The 15,874-nt window shown below is 39.3% G+C and overlaps 1 protein-coding gene across 3 annotated transcripts; it reads right to left on the bottom strand.

Moving 5' to 3' along the window:
* Positions 1–506: 506 nt before the first annotated feature.
* Positions 507–15,797, bottom strand: sgcg (sarcoglycan, gamma). 3 transcript variants are annotated; one of them, XM_028044926.1, is made up of 8 exons: positions 15,632–15,797; positions 9,206–9,346; positions 8,543–8,647; positions 6,347–6,434; positions 5,445–5,564; positions 3,439–3,511; positions 3,128–3,251; positions 507–1,928 (listed from the first exon to the last, which is right to left on the bottom strand). In XM_028044926.1, the coding sequence occupies exons 2-8, from the start codon at positions 9,344–9,346 to the stop codon at positions 1,761–1,763; spliced, it is 819 nt and encodes a 272-aa protein (XP_027900727.1). In that variant the 5' UTR covers positions 15,632–15,797; the 3' UTR covers positions 507–1,760. The 3 variants fall into 3 exon arrangements, with proteins under 3 accessions (XP_027900727.1, XP_027900726.1, XP_027900725.1); XM_028044925.1 differs by having other exon boundaries at positions 9,152–9,349; positions 15,632–15,796; XM_028044924.1 differs by having other exon boundaries at positions 582–1,928; positions 9,152–9,346; positions 15,632–15,795.
* Between the last annotated feature and the right edge of the window lie 77 nt (positions 15,798–15,874).

The following is a 15,874-nucleotide window of genomic DNA, read 5'->3' as shown; positions in this document are numbered from 1 at the left end:
CATTTTTCCACAATGCATATTTTTTTTACTGTATCTGTAAATACAGCACTAAAATTTGAATATTGCATAAAAGTGCAATACTTCTTGCTAGTCATCTCAGAAAGGGAAATGTGGATTGTTTATTAATAATTTATTACACAGAATAAAAATATTTCAAGTTTTTATGTTTTTGCAGTTGTAATGATTATGGCTTGCAGGTAAAGAAAGCCCAAAATCTGTCTCAGAAAATTAGAATATCACATTAGACCAATGCAAAGTGAATGTTTTAAGATCTTGTGAATCAAGCTCAAGTTCAAGTAAAATGCTTTTGTGTAAATGCAGATCTTCTCCAGCAGAGTGCGCCACTGAACATACAGTCAAGAATATGTGCGATCACATTTCGGCTGTATTTTTGTTCGGCACTGAATCAAATCTGTAGTTAAAAAAAAAAAAAAAAAGAGTCATTGGATCCGAAACAGGAAAATACAATTTCTAAAAATAAGGTGGATTAATTACGACAGAATAAATAAAAGCAAACCAACATTTATTTCACATATAAAATGAATAAACATTACATTTGTTAAAATATGACAGACCTGAGGTGAGAACTGCTTATCACCTTTATTCTCCCTTATTTTCATATTACAATGCCAACACAGCACAATCAATACAAAAAACTGCAATAAAAACAGGCATGTAAAATACACCAATCCTTCACTCACAAAAACCGTCGTTACAAAAACATTTACCCTTAAAAAAAATCCATCCATACAGTGAAGGCAAATGTTGAGCTCCTGGTCTGCACAATGTGTGAAAAGAACACACATCTGATGCACAGCACTGACTCAGTTATAAACAATCATTTCCTCCTTTATTCATTCAAATATCCCTGACTAAGGTTTGTTACTCTTGTTTTGTTTCTACCTCCAAGTCGCTGTGGTAAAACTTAATGTTTCCACTGTCTCTACCAGCTTCCTTTGACTTTATATTAGACAATTTAACAAACAGGCCTGTTTGTGACTTTCTTGTGGTTTCCTTGGTTATATAAGGAGCTCTAAAATAAGATGGGCAAAACATACCATGAGAAAGATCCATTATATGTGTTGATGAACTTATCATGTGGTTCTTCTTATTTAAAATGAGCAACAACGATAGAGTCACTTCACATAACTGTACTTAGAATTCACTTAAAAGAAGGGAAAGAAAACCCTCTAGTCTCTAAACTGTCTATAGCAAACTCAAAATTCCAAACCACCATTTCCAATCCCCCCTGTAGTTAAATAAAGTAACACTAAATTCTAAAAAAAAAAAACTTCACATACCAAGGGCTTGGAGTATTGGATGAAGGCATCATTAACTAAAATTTCCAAGGCCTTGATATGCATTAACTTAATTTATTGCACCACAAGATAATATTGCATAGGATGTAAGCTGTTACCAGCTCCTCATTGCCCAGCCATAATACTGCATGTGTAAAAACATTCTCATAAATCTGTGATGCACATATTTTTAAGCTGGAACGCAAATTTGCATCACTTCAATAGTTCAATAGACCCACATTTCTTCAACTGCAAGAGGCTGTGTTTCGGGGCGTGGCAGGATGCATTTTTTAATTTTTACACAGCTTAATGTGTAAGTGGGAAAATTGCAGACCCACTTGGGTCTGAGCATTAAAAAAAGAAAAGGAAGAAAACTTGAGCCCCATATAAACAGTTGTGCTTGTTGCCTCCCAAAAGATGCTTCTTGAGAGAGAAAGAAAATCGATGACTGTCAGAGTCCACCTAGCAGTCCTGATTTTCGCTGCAGGTGGACGTTCGTCCAGCTTTGGACAGAAAGAGCTTTCCACTGTGACAGACACAGACCTCAAACAGATCCTGAGTATTTCCAGAAACGCCTCCTTTGCTCAGCGGCAGGCTTGGCATGCGCACCGTCTCTGCATCCAGCACCAGCTGCATTGGGAGGAGAACAAGTTGGGTCAGCATTAATATCTTGGTCAATCAGATACGACACATGCACAAGTATAAGTATGATGGAATTAGGATATTTCATGCCTGAGAATTTTATAATAAAAAGAATGTGGCAAAAAGGAGAAAGGAAAAAATGCAATTCAAGTCTTTTTAATTATTCGGTTTGGGTTATCACACTGATTTATTCTAGAAGGAATAAATAAAATCACAATAAATTAAATATTCCACCATAAAGCCTGACTATCATTGAGGTGTATTGTTTTATTGGGAATTAATTCCTAATGATCAGATAAATACTTTATGTGGTTTAGCCAGTTAGTTAGACTGTAGAGATTAACTTGGCCTTCATTCAGCCAGAACCGTTTACTAACAAACTACATGGAAACCAAACCACAACTGAGCCCAAATGCAGGTTTGATTGGCGCTAAATAGAATAAACTTTCTGAAGCACAAAGATCAGAGGAAAGTAAAATATAAATTTAAAAATACAAAATGCTACTCACTGAAAGATTCTTCAGAAAATTGTCACATTTTATCTCTGCTAAAATCACAAACTGTTTTAAAAGCATTTTCGATACAGACCAGCACAAAACACCACATAGATGTGGAGGAAAAGTTGCAATGTCTTACAGTGAAGTATATATTTGTTTTTAGTCCCATTTACTCTTATACACTTTAAGAAAATTCAGTGCATTTAACTGTCCTGCGAAATATTACAAAGCGATTACTGAGAACGGCTGATTAGAATGGCACACCACCGTTTTCAGATTTCTATTTTTTTTCCTTCTACGTCATAATTTTGTCCTATTTGTGTTGGTCTTTCACTTAAAATCCTGAATAAATATGTTAAGGTTTGTTATTTTCACATGGGAAAATATGGAAAAGTTCAAAGAGGCCCTGAACACTTTTGCAAAGCACTGTAAGTTACAGCATGAAGTGAAAGTGGTGAACCTGCTCTCTGTGGGCAGCATCTAAGGTGTTTCAGACGTAAATGCTCAGTGACCTGAAAGAGCCGCGCTCCTGTCAAACTGTGCCGGAGCTCCCCGGTGCGGCCAAGTGAGATCATGGACGTATAAAGCTGCATGTTCCCTGCCAAAAGCATGCCGTGTATACATTCCCCAGGTGACCTAAAGAAAGATGATGAAGAGAAGTCAGCAGGTAGTGTAAAACTGGTTTCTTACCAGCCCTGAAGTCGACTGCAGGATGACGTCCATGTTGGAAGCAGCTTCTATGTTTCCAGCCAGAGCTTTGAGATGAACTCCCTTTGGTGCGTCCATTGTCACAGAGCGGGTCGGGCATTCCAGCCTACAAGAAGACAGCAGGGCTTTACAAAGAGATCACTGTGATCTCATTAACAGCACTGATTCTGACAATGAAGAGAGCGGGTAAAGCTGTGGCTCTATGAATCCTGTGCGCTGAATATCTCCGATAATCGACAATAAAAGGCCATGTTTATAGGAAGGTGACGATATGTTATAGCTGCGGTCCTCACTTCAGGTCTTTCAAAAGTTCTGACTTCAGCAGCGGCACCTCCACAGAATGCTGGAACAGAGCTCCTTCAGGACCTGAGAAAACCAGCACATACACACCATTCATCAAAGGAAGAGGAGGCTCTCGCAAACACATGCAGAACATTGCTAAGGGTTTGTTTAATTGGTTTTCACTAGTATTTGGTATAAAAATGAGCTAACAGTCTTTATCTTCAGGGAATGATGCCAGCTGATTTTAAAGCGCCATCCTATGTGCTGCGTTTCTGAGCTTGACTTTAAAAAGGAGAAGCAGTCTGTCGGTTCACTTTGACTCTTGGTAAATTGGGCGAAGCAACACGGAGAGACAGATAACACTGAGGGCTCAAACTGACCCCGGGCAAAATGAAGCCATCAGCTGCCTCACTGTTTAATCAGTCATCACAGTTTGTGGTCAGTGGCACACACCAACATCAACACTCAACGCCGAAACATTCGGAGCGCAGGACGGAAATATATGAAAATAGTTACCCTGCATCTCTTTGCTATGTAAAAAGATTCTCTGTGTGGTTTTATGATACAGATTATTGACTCCAAGCCCTAACTCCGCACATGATGGATTGTATTCTGTACGGCATTAATGCATTTATGCATACTAATTCAGTTGCATGGGAGATCATTAAAAGGCATTTAACTGTATGGCTTAAAAATCTAATAAAAAAAAGGGTCTGCCTGAGCAAAACAGTGTAATCTGAATAACAGAGAATTTAAAGATAAATCTTTTGAAATTTTCATACAAATTTGAGAAGGCAAATAGGAATTAGGAAGCAATGACTCTACTAACCAACAACCTTTCATATTTGTCATTGGGACAGTTTTCAGCTTTTAGTCTTTTACAACATGTTAAACTTTGCAGCTTCTCTTCACCCCACACATTTCAAAAAGGTTTAAGTTTAGGGAACAAGATGGCATGGAAGAAGGTTTAGGTAAACCATCTGTATGTTGATTTGGCCATTAAGCTGCAAAAACAAACAATTCCCAGTGTTCTGGAAAGGTCCCTAACAATGTCCCTGTGTTTCTTGGATGTGAAACAGAGCTAAGCTAGCTTATTTGACCAAAACACAAAACTTAGTAGTATTGAACAAACTCCTTATTTATTGCAGTGAACCTTGGATAAAAAATGTTGGACCTCTCCCACCATCCTCCTCCTCACTGTTGTTGGTGCCAAGATAAGTTGGAGTCCTTATCAAGCCTTGTTTTGTGCTGTTCCAATTGTTTTAAACTTTTTAGTTATTTTTTTTAACTGAAGATACTGGCAATTAATGACAGCTCTTCTTACTATATGGTTTAACAATTATTCAGCTGAATCTGCTTAATAGGAAATTTTAGAAATTGTGGTAATGCTGATTTTATAAAGAAAAAATGCCTCATAAATTTAGATTTTTTTTCCCCAAAAGTAATTGCTATAAAAAAAGGCCTAATGTAGAAGTTACATCTTTTCAATTTGATAATCTTGATAGGTACCTTCACTGAAGGTGGCAGTAAATGTGGAATGTTTGCAAAGTGTTTAGCAGACCTTGAACAAAATTCAAATGGCAACTGGTGCCTGAATATGAAATTGTTTCTGAAAGGGGAAATTGTTTTCTATTAGTTTTGCATTATTATTTCCATAAGAGTTGCAAGCAAAGAAAAAAAACCTCCAAACCAAAATCAAGTTTTCCACACACAGTTGCTCCAGTAAGTCACTGTTCTCTAATGCAGATCAAAAGTTACTGGGGCAGATTAAGTAGATTAAAACTGAGGGATGTGTCACAATGATGATCATTTTAATGAAACTCTGCTATTTATACCCAAAGACCATGGAAACAATCACATTGTGTTTGTCCTTAGTTTGTTGGTTGCTGCTCAGCATTTTGCCTTCAAACCCAACCTGTCATTGATGTCACATTTGAGGAGTGTGATATCTTTTTCCAAATAGTGCCAGCCAACAGGTGTGCGCTACATTCACAAGCATAGATATCCGCCCACATACCTGTGACTCGGAGTTTGTCCGGACCAATCAAAGTCTGCTCGCCATCTGCGCTGAACAGCATGTTGTTGTTGGGGGAGTTTAAGAGCATGTTGTGAGTGTGTCCCTGAGCCTCTTTGGGACCTGTAACAGTAACAGAAAACACCTAAAAGGGGTTTGGCAGTGGTACATGAACAAAACTGACCTCATCCTTTCACTCCGAGTCTTTTTAGATTTGCATAGATAATTTTCTAGCTTATTAGAATTGCTGAGGTGATCAGCAAAGTGGATGAATTCAACCCTAAGAGAAACGAGTAACACCATTAGGGTTTTACTGAAGGGCGCCGCATCACAGGTCAGTCTCTTTGCCCTTGACTGCAGCTGTGTTCACAGCCCTGTGAGAGTAGATTCTACCGCAGGTGGATCCCTCAGTGAGACATTTGACTCGGCGCCTGTGTCTACATTTGTGAACGACACACAATCTTCTCTAACAAGCATTTTAGTTTCATGCTCCTGGGGCTGGGAGCATGCAGGCTATGCAGTTTACGACTTAACGATCAAGGACACATAATGGCATCGTGGAACACAGTAATTAGCTGGGTCATTTGCTGGCCTTTTAATCATGACAAAGCATTCTAACGTGGCTATAAAAGATGTACAAATATGACCCTCCACGGGCCCCGAGCCCTCCATGGAAGACAGAATGATCCGGAAGCATTGCCAGAGACAGGAACACTGCCTGTAATGGCTTTTAAATGGAAGTCTAAGAGATTATAAATTGACAGATGGCTTCTTGTCACTGCTAATGTAGGATGAGGAATCCCTGCAGGACAAGTACATGAGTGACTTTACTATCGCCCCCATACATCATGCGAATGTGAGGTGTGAGAGCGGGATTGTCTCCGTGTAGACATGCGTCCTCTTACCCACAGATGTCCTCCCCGTAACGTTCCCATTCTCATGGCGGGCATTAAGGGAAACATTTTCTGATGAATGCACAACTAGGGGAGTGTCCTGAAGGCAGAGGGAAAAAAAGACAATTTATAGCCTCCAGAACAAACAAAATAAAGTAAAATAAACACATTTATGACCAGGATGCACATACATGACGAAAAACTTTCACTTTGCCTCCAACATGGTAACTACTGAAATACTATAGAGTCTTTTTAAAATAAAAAATGGCTCCGACATGTTGCTAGTGAGTTCCCTCTGCTGTCGCCATAAGTGTCACTAAAGCTGTTCCTGATGTTTTCAGCCTCTAAACAACAAAAACACACATTTAACGAGTTAATCTATTTAGCCAGTTAGAAAAAAAAAAAGGTCTGGGGTGTTTTTATATGTTATGGGAGTTTGTTGCCTTTAGGCTACGTTGTACCATAATGATGCGCAAAAGAAATAGAAAACTTATCAGTTTGAACACTATTTATTCCATTAACATATTCAGCAGCTTTAGCAGCAAAACAAAATGAGAAACTCATTTTGTTAGGGCATCTCGTCACTGTGGCTCAACCAACTGAAATGAACATATTAAGGAGACATTTTATAAAAAAATTCAGTTTTAATCTCAATTGTGTAACAAATACATTTGAATATAGTAAAGTTAAAGTCATCGCTAAAATATGTCGTTTATATTCATCTAGTAAAGCATATTTTTAGGTTGTATTTACTCTTAATCTCCATACATTTACTTCTATTCATAGAATGAATCAGCCTCAAAGAGAAGGTAGGAATCACACCACCCACTGAACACTTGTGCACTGTACCAGAAATGTCTGATATCTGTACTTCACACTCACTACCTTCATAACCATCTTGATTCCAGCTCTCATCCTCATCAGCTTTCTATTTGCTGGCAAGGCTTGAACTTTAACTAGAAGTTTGATTTTTGCTCTTTTCTTCCTTGAAGCTGTATTGAATGAGGATGAATTCATTCAATAAATAGGGGAGCATGTGTGGAAATTGGCTGACATGATTTAGAATTAACTTCACCGCAACTATAAATACAGTATATCTCTTATTGGTAAATTGTAAATGTCAAAGCAAGACATGAGTGAATAGTAAGCATTTGAATATTAGATAAACATCAGAAAACACACAATTATGCATCAGAGGGAAAACAATTGTTTTGGTGTTTTTCTACAGTTATTTATCGTTTCGTTTTATACAGTTGACTCCTTAACACTGACAGATTTTTCAGTCTCCTCACAAAAAGAGTTCATTAACATGTCAAACATTTAATAAATTGGGTAACATTAGACAAACTGTGAAATAGTTTGTTTTTAAGCACACTGCTTCTTACCATTTTGCAGCAATGTTTGCACAAGGTGACAAAAGCAGCCTGTAATTTGTATCAGCAGACAGAAAACATGAGCCTTTCATGAACAGAAAGCCGCCCTGCATTAAATCACTTCTGTTTCTGTGCTGCGAGGAAGACGCTTTTATAAAAATGATCCATGTAACAAACTTCTCATACAAAAGACGAAGGACGGCGACGTGAGTCACTGAGTCTCATTAGATAGCCATATAATACATTAGAGAATGTGCCCATCCATAAATGAGGGATGTATTGCCTCTTTAATGAGAGTTGTGAAGAAAAAAAAAAAAAAAACGCCTTAAAAAAATTGTTGTTATGAGCAAGAAAAGCCATAACATGCAAACAACTGCAGCAAAGTGTTCCCATCTGCTGCTAGGAGGCAGGCCATAAACTACTCCCCACCACAAATATCCCTGAGGTTAATGGGGAGCTGAGCGCTTCGCCATGTGCACTGCGTGGGACTGCCAAATCCAGTTTGTTCTGACACGTTCCCCCACAAAAAAAAACACACACACAAAAAAAAAAAAAAACAAGAGCTGCACTGAGAAATATGCAGCACCCTGGCTAAGGCTAGGCAATATCTGCACGAGTGTCTGCAGATTCAGATGATAGCAGCACATTTCCAACTCTCACTCCAGTTTAACGTTTAGTAAACAGGATGAAATAATGGGCAGGCTGTCGGGCTGCTAGGCTGAGCAAACAACAGTTTGACGATTAATTGGAAAGCAGAAGGTAGAAGGGATGAGGAGAGAGATCAGACAACGAGGAGGAATGTGGGAGATAAAGTGAGTGTTTATGTTGATCTTACTTCTCTGGAGTGAATCTCCTGAGCATAGACCGGGAAAAGAAACTCAGACTCGCCTTCTTCCAGCTTTACTCCATCGGGGTGTACTTGGAGGAGTCCCATCCCTTCCTAAAATAAATGACTTTGTTTTAATCTCTTTTATTAAAAAGATTTTAAAAGATTTTAAATCTATTAAAAAGATTTTAATAATCTTTTAATCTTAATTGTAATGAATAAAATAACACAAAATAGGCTTCAGCTGAGTTTAAATATTCACATTCACTGCTTTGATTGTTGTGATATTTCTTCTAAGACTTCGGGTCTGGGCTCATGGGCAGACTCTTAATTAAATAAATAGCATGTCTATAAATATATGAGTATGTGTGTGAGGCTGCTTGGTGCATCTCTTGTTTCTTCATAAATCTGCAGTTGCCATCTGGACTTGAGACAGAAAGCTGAAAAGACTCCCTGAAATAGCACTTGCACTGTCCTCTTTAAACAAGCTAATGGTGAAAACGCCTTTGCTGCAATGTGCGTCTAATGTTAGTGGACTAGGTGAAGAAAGTAACAGAGAATTTAAAGTGTATTCTAGAGGAGCAGTGAAATGGAACGGAAAATGTGAGCAGCGCGCACCGCGTTGAACCACATCACCCGGAGGATCCATATGGTGAGGGCAAAGTTGACCACCAGGATGACGATGAGGAGCAACACAAACAGGTAGAGGCAGCGTTTCCTCCAGCCGTAGATGCCGATCTTGTAGATGTGGTCGGGCACGGGCCGGGGGGCGCTGACGCCCTGGGTGGTGCTGACATACTGCTCCCGAACCATCTGCTTTATGAGGACAACACATGTTGACAGGTACACAGGCAAGAGAAAACAGATGCTTTAAGTCAGATTGAACATGGCATGCCGTGACATCAGTCAGGGATGAAAGATTGAAGACGCTTTGGTGGAGAGAAACCCAACCAAACCTCAACAAAACACAAAACTCTCTTAAAAAATAATCAATGAATACAGTGGCTTGCAAAAAAATCCCACTGCTTCACCCTTTTGCCTTGTTACAAACTTTAACTGGTCTCTCTTGACTTGCCAACAAATAATTGTGATATGTAAGGAAAATTATAGATTGTTTACAATTTTTTATGAATATTGGTATGACGTTTTAACCAAACATTAACGTATAAGTAAACAGAAGCCAGCTGAGTATAATTGAATAAATCCTAAATAAATCCATCTGTAAAGTGAAGACCTCTGTTGTTTGAGAACATTAAAAGCCAACAGCAACATGGAGACTTACGAACACACCAAACGGTCAGAAAGAAACTTCTTTAGAGGAGGTTTAGGTTATATAATAATAGAATAGCTTTCATAGAGTTCAATATATATATATTGTATATATATATATATATATTGTATATATATATATATATATTGTATATATATATATATATATATAATTATACAGTATCATGCTGTGGGGATGCTTTTTGTCAGTAGGGACAGGATCAGGATGAAACTTATTTTTCTTGCCTGGTTAAAGAGTTATGCTTATAATTCCCTTGGGTTCTTAGAAATGTCCTTTCTGCTGTTCAGATGCTGTTAAAGGACAATTTGAGAGAATGTGGGGAAAACTTAAAACATTTAACAAAGTAAATGACAATTTGCTGTATAAGAGACATTGTTGTGTTTTGTTTTAAAATAATCAAATAATTTCAATAACACTTAGAAGTGATGACTAAATAATGTACAAGGACATGAGCTCTTTTGAAGAAAACATTGGCACCAACGTCCAGAGGCTTTGCACAGCATAAATCAATAAACACACACAAAGGCTTTTTTTTCTAAATGCTGTCGACAATTTGTAGAAATACAGAAGTTTTGAAGAAATCTGACCTTTTGGAGAAATTTTACTCTCTGGCAAAAACTTTTGCAGAAGGCCTTTACCATGATGAACTACATTATTAATTCATGAGCAGACATTCCTTTGTAAAGAATTGTGTACTATGAATGCATTATTTGCATTCATAGTACACAATTTTCTGCTCAGAAAGTTACAAGGTGCACGTCAGACCTTGGATAACAATGTTGCTTTCAGTCAGAAAGTTTTACCTCATCAAACTGTTTTTTCTTTATAGCTATCCAATGCAACGTGGCTAATGCTGTACAAACATCTACTCTCGTGGGTCTATTAGGGCCTGATTACGTAACGACTGCAGGGAGAGCCTGTGGCTGAGTTTGGACGCACAGAGTGATGGACTCACAGAGAGAGAAATTCAGAAGATTGGCCAATGGATTTCAAGCCTCATTATTGTATTTAGAATTCCCTTTTGTTCTGCTTTTTTTTTTCGTTTTTCCAATTTCACTCCTTTGGAGTTCCAGCAGGACTTATTTGATTTGCCTTCACAAACCTGTGGTAGAGATGAAACAAAAGCATGCCTAACAAAATGGCTTTTTGTACTGCTTAAGATTTGCTTGGAGCATGGGAACTGGACCAGGCCAGGTGTCTGACCCACCTGGCCGGTTTGATGCCACATCTGGTTCACGTAGCGGAAACACACAAACATCTGCAGAGACGAGACACAACAGTCTTATTTCGGACCAAAGTGAGGAGCTTTCTATCGGTTTTATTTTGGTGGTATGCTGACTGACCCGAGGTGGTTCACTTGAAGTACGCTCTTTTCTTTTCTCTCTCCAAACTTAAAGTTATGTCGGATGTTTAGGATAAAACTATGTGCAGAATCTTGCATTGAAACTTCAGGAAGAGAAGAGAAAGTTGGATTTTAAATCATGCACTAATAGTCTAAAACTTAATTCTCAGCTTCCACTGGAATTTCTCTTTAACTAATTATTAGTTTGAAGTTATTTCATGTTTTTGTTTCGGTTTCTTTGCATAATTAATCATAAGTAGATTGTGTGATTATTTATAGGTTAATTAGTGCCGAGCAATAAGAAAAAAAAAATCACCCTCAATATCGATCGTCAACAAATAAGGTTTAACACAAAAACGTATTTAACAATCTTTCTCTTTTTCTCTTTAGTACTAAAGCGAGAAGCAGCTTCTACAGTTTTTTGCAGCATTGTTCATCTTGCAATCATTGCCATTAATAGCATTGATAAATAATCCCTGCAGAATGCTGCATCACCTGTTTGTTATGACAGTTAATGCATCAGATATTTGGTTGAAATTGCTGATACGGAAGAGTGTTTGAAATAAATGTACTGCCCTCTTTATCACTAAAACTGGAGCTTACACACAAAACAAAAACAAGCAGCATTACGGAGATTGATGAACGTTGGAATCTGTGAAGAAACGTGCGTCATCTTTCCTGCGGTTGTGGTCTCGGGTTACTGAATACAGTAATTTTGGTGAATTTTCATCTTTGACACTGAGTTTCCATTACTGCAGGATTTTAAGCACACAATGTTTATATCCAATATACTTTCCAGCCTGTCAGCTTGGCTTTATAAATGCACCCCGCCTAATGAGACATCCACATAATGCTTCACTCACACACTGTGCAGTCTGTGATTCATGAGCCCGGCGCTCGGGCACTGTGGCTTTATAAAGGCGGTGCCAACACAGAACTTTACACAATTTCCAGCACCTTTTGAAAAGGGGAAAAGGAAAATGCAACTTAATGCAGAACAGAAGCACTTTCTGCTTACAGTATCAGCTTGATAAGTGTCGATGCAGCGAGAACTTCCAAAATGATTTTATTTAATAGAACAACACAAAGTGGAGCAAGGCTGCTAAGTGGAATGATAATTATACAGGGTTTTAAAATGGCCAAACAACAGCAGGAAAGTTGAGGAGAAAGTTGTGGAGAAGTTTAAGTCAGTTTTTAAACAATATTCAATTCAACTGAAAATTACTTTATTAAACCCAAAGGTAAATTAAATGTTGCAACACAAATTATTCAAGATTCTTCCGAGATATTGGAATGACTGTGGGCCTGTAGCGGTCTGTATTACAGCAAATTTGAAGACTGAAAACACTGATTCTAAAGCTGTGAATATCCCAATGCACTGTCCAGTCCTTTATCCAGAAAAGGAAAGAATATGGCTCAGCATTAAACCTACACAAAACATGAGGTGAGCATAAAACAAGCAGCCAAGAGGTGTTTGGCCTATTGGAACCAAAAACCAATTTTTTGGTGTAAACGCAAAACAAAACATGTGCATCAGAAAACTCAATGTACATTATCTTCCAAATGTCACCCATAGTGACAGCATCATGCTGTGGGGATGATTTTATTCAAAGGGAACCTGGTCAGATTTGATAGGAAAATGGATAAAGCTAGGCAGAACATCAACTGTATACATACACCCACAGCTACAATGAAATGGCTTAGATCAAATCATGCAGTAGAATGGCCTAGTCAAAGAGCAGATCTAAATTCAGCTGAGAATCTATGGCAATATTTGAAATTTGATGCTCACTACTTCTCTTCAGCTTGACTGAGCTTCTGTGATTTTGCCAAGACTCTCCTATATTTGTAAAGGTAACCATGTATCATCCTGGGTAAAATTAAAAAAAAAACTAAAAAAAAAAAACAAGATTGTGGTCATAAAGTGAGAAAAAGTTTGTGAGGATGAATCTGGTACAGGAAGACGCTGTGTCTTGAATCACAGTGAGGTTTAAGTTGCAACCCAGGACTCGTTTCCTGTGCTCAGGTCACGTGAGGTCAGATCAGGCTCGGACTGCTGACTCCTCTGGGAGAGACCCCAGTCGTCGCATTTGGACCACCTGACAAGGTGACAACAAGGAACCATGGGGGAAGATTTCACTGAGACAAGGCAAGTGTGTGTCCAAGAAGCTGAAAGCCTGACAGGGCTGCAGTGAAAGAGGAGCTCTGTCAGTTTCTATTGATAGATCTGTAATAATAACCAAAAAATAGCTGCAGAGAACACTGCTGTCATTGAGGAGAAAAGCTGGGGGGAAACACTGTCAGCTTTGGGTTATTACAAGTCAACAAAAACCCACCCAGAACGGGTAGAAAATAAAGACAAAACTGCTTCAGATCTTCAGCCAAACAAAGACGTCTTGTGTTAGCGGTGTTTTCTCAACACAGCTTCACTGATTTACGCACAGCACAGATGTTGGATCTTGTGTTCACAGCTAGGTTGCGCTCCATCATGTTGAAACCAACACTCCTCAAGCTGAAAAGTAATTCTTCCCCGACAGGAACAGATGCTCAGCCGAGCACATCGTCTTTCTGTGGGCCCCATGGGCCGTTGTTGATACGGCCGGAAGCTGAATTAACATGCAGCGGCAAACTGTACCGACAGGCTAAAAAAAAGTTTCTGCAAATAATGAAGGTAAACTTCTTTTTCCAGCTGCACAGCGAGGGCTGACAGATAAAAGCAGAGGAGCTGGCTCCCAGCTCTCAGAGGGCCAGCTTGTTTCTCTCTGCCTGCAGTAAACACTTGGAGAGTGTGTGTTAAAGGCATAAAAGGCTGAAAGTGTTTCTATGACCAAATCTGCATCTCCACAGGACCTGTCACATGCCCTGCAAGCTTAGCAGTGATGAATAGCCCCTCTTTCATGAACAAATAAATGAATGTTGCCTCCAAATAGGAGGAAAAAAATAACTGCAATATCTTCACGGGGGGGGAGACGTGCAGCGTTCCCGATAAGTAATAAGTTATGTGGAAATTCCTGGATTTTTCCTGGCATGTATCTCACCTTGTTTATATTTTTTTAATCATATCTGTGTGAATGACTCAGGTTTAGAGGTTGAATCTGCAGGGAAAATCTGTTAAAAACCGTCATCTGCTGATTTCGAGAGCATGGATCGATTCACGTTTAAATGTCTGCCATTTCCAGGGATCTCCACTGAGGCCTGAAAGAGAAGAACACTTTCCCAATTAAACCCATTTCAATATCCCAGAGCTAAATCTATTAACACCAGCAGCTTTTGGTGTGCTCACACCTTGATCAGATCAGGAACTTTAAGCGAATGAGCCCTTGGTTTGTTCATTATGATGGTTAATGAATTTTGCTGGAATCCAGTGTAATTACTTTAAATGAACACATTAAGAGGCCTTTGTGCATTCAGCTGCTGGAAAATAAAGGAGGAGGCGGCGTCTTAAAGGTTGGATCCGTTTGATGCGCCCTTCAGCTCCACTTTCAGTCCTGCCACCAGGCTTTAAACCGCAGGCTGATCCCTCCATAGCAACCCAAATAAACACTCCCTGAAGAGCCTCGCTGCCAGACTGCCAGGAATGCTTAGTGTGCGCAGAGTTTAGCACAAAATCTGACCATTTCTAAGTTAATCTGTTAGTTTCAAACTCAAATATGAAACACACAGCGCAAATAGATGACAGTTTCCGATAGGGAAAAAAGTCTATGCCCTTTTTGACGTAAAATGTCTATGTGTACTTGTAAACCTTAGTTTTAACTTGCCGTTAAACGATTGAGATCCAGGGTTCTAATGCATTGAATGGATAAATGTGTCTCCCTGATGATTTCTGGCCTCTGGATGAGACTGAGGATATGATCACTTCAAATCCTCAGGTCCGGGCTGTGATCCAGGTTTCCACATGAGCTAAAACTTGAACAAATCATGCGCTAGAGGTTTTGGCTGGTTAGCAACAATTAAATGTGTAGAGGAAGGAAAATACTTGAGCCCGGGGCTGAAGTTCACTCTGTGTGTATAGAGGATAGCTGGTGTCAAGTCTCAATGCTCTCCTATGATGCCTTCATTTCTAAAAATAGGACGCAAGTGTTGTGAACTACATTTAAAAAAAAGAAGCAATATGGTCTACAGACTCAGAGGCAATACCTGATACTAACCAAGCAGTGTAAAACTACAGTCTACAAGATTAATGTAAGGACTTACAGTGAGTTATTTTTGTGTTTCACTTCTGTTGGCCATGTATGGTAAAACTGCTCACAGCCGGCTCACTAAAAACATACTTTCCAAATCCCAGGAAACCTCTGAGCGGAATGGAAAGTTATCACAGCGCAACACATAAAACGCTAAGGTGGACGAAACCTTTAAACCACACTTATTAGGTTAAAGGTCAGCACTGTAAAACCCTTTAAGATTCATTTTAAGAGGAGACACACACGACAAATGACGAGGAATAAAAACGGTCCAAGCTACTCACGGTTGCGTGTTGAGGCACGGCAATCCTTTTTCCAAAGCAGCAGATCCTGAGCTGCTCCCAGCAGCTTGAGAGGCAGCAGCGCTCGAGCTCCTCACTCGTCTGTCAGGCGCTCAACAGCTGCGTGCCATAAATCCAGAGCTGGGAGACGCATCCAGGCTGATCGCCGCGAGACGGCGCTCCCACTCCGACTCTGTCCTCCAGACATTTAAACATCACCGTCAGTGGGGTTCTGAGTGAGAGAGA

This window comes from Xiphophorus couchianus, chromosome 18 (assembly GCF_001444195.1).
Source record: "Xiphophorus couchianus chromosome 18, X_couchianus-1.0, whole genome shotgun sequence".
NCBI classification, from domain to species: Eukaryota; Metazoa; Chordata; class Actinopteri; order Cyprinodontiformes; family Poeciliidae; genus Xiphophorus; species Xiphophorus couchianus.
This window is presented reverse-complemented; position numbering and strand designations above follow the sequence as displayed.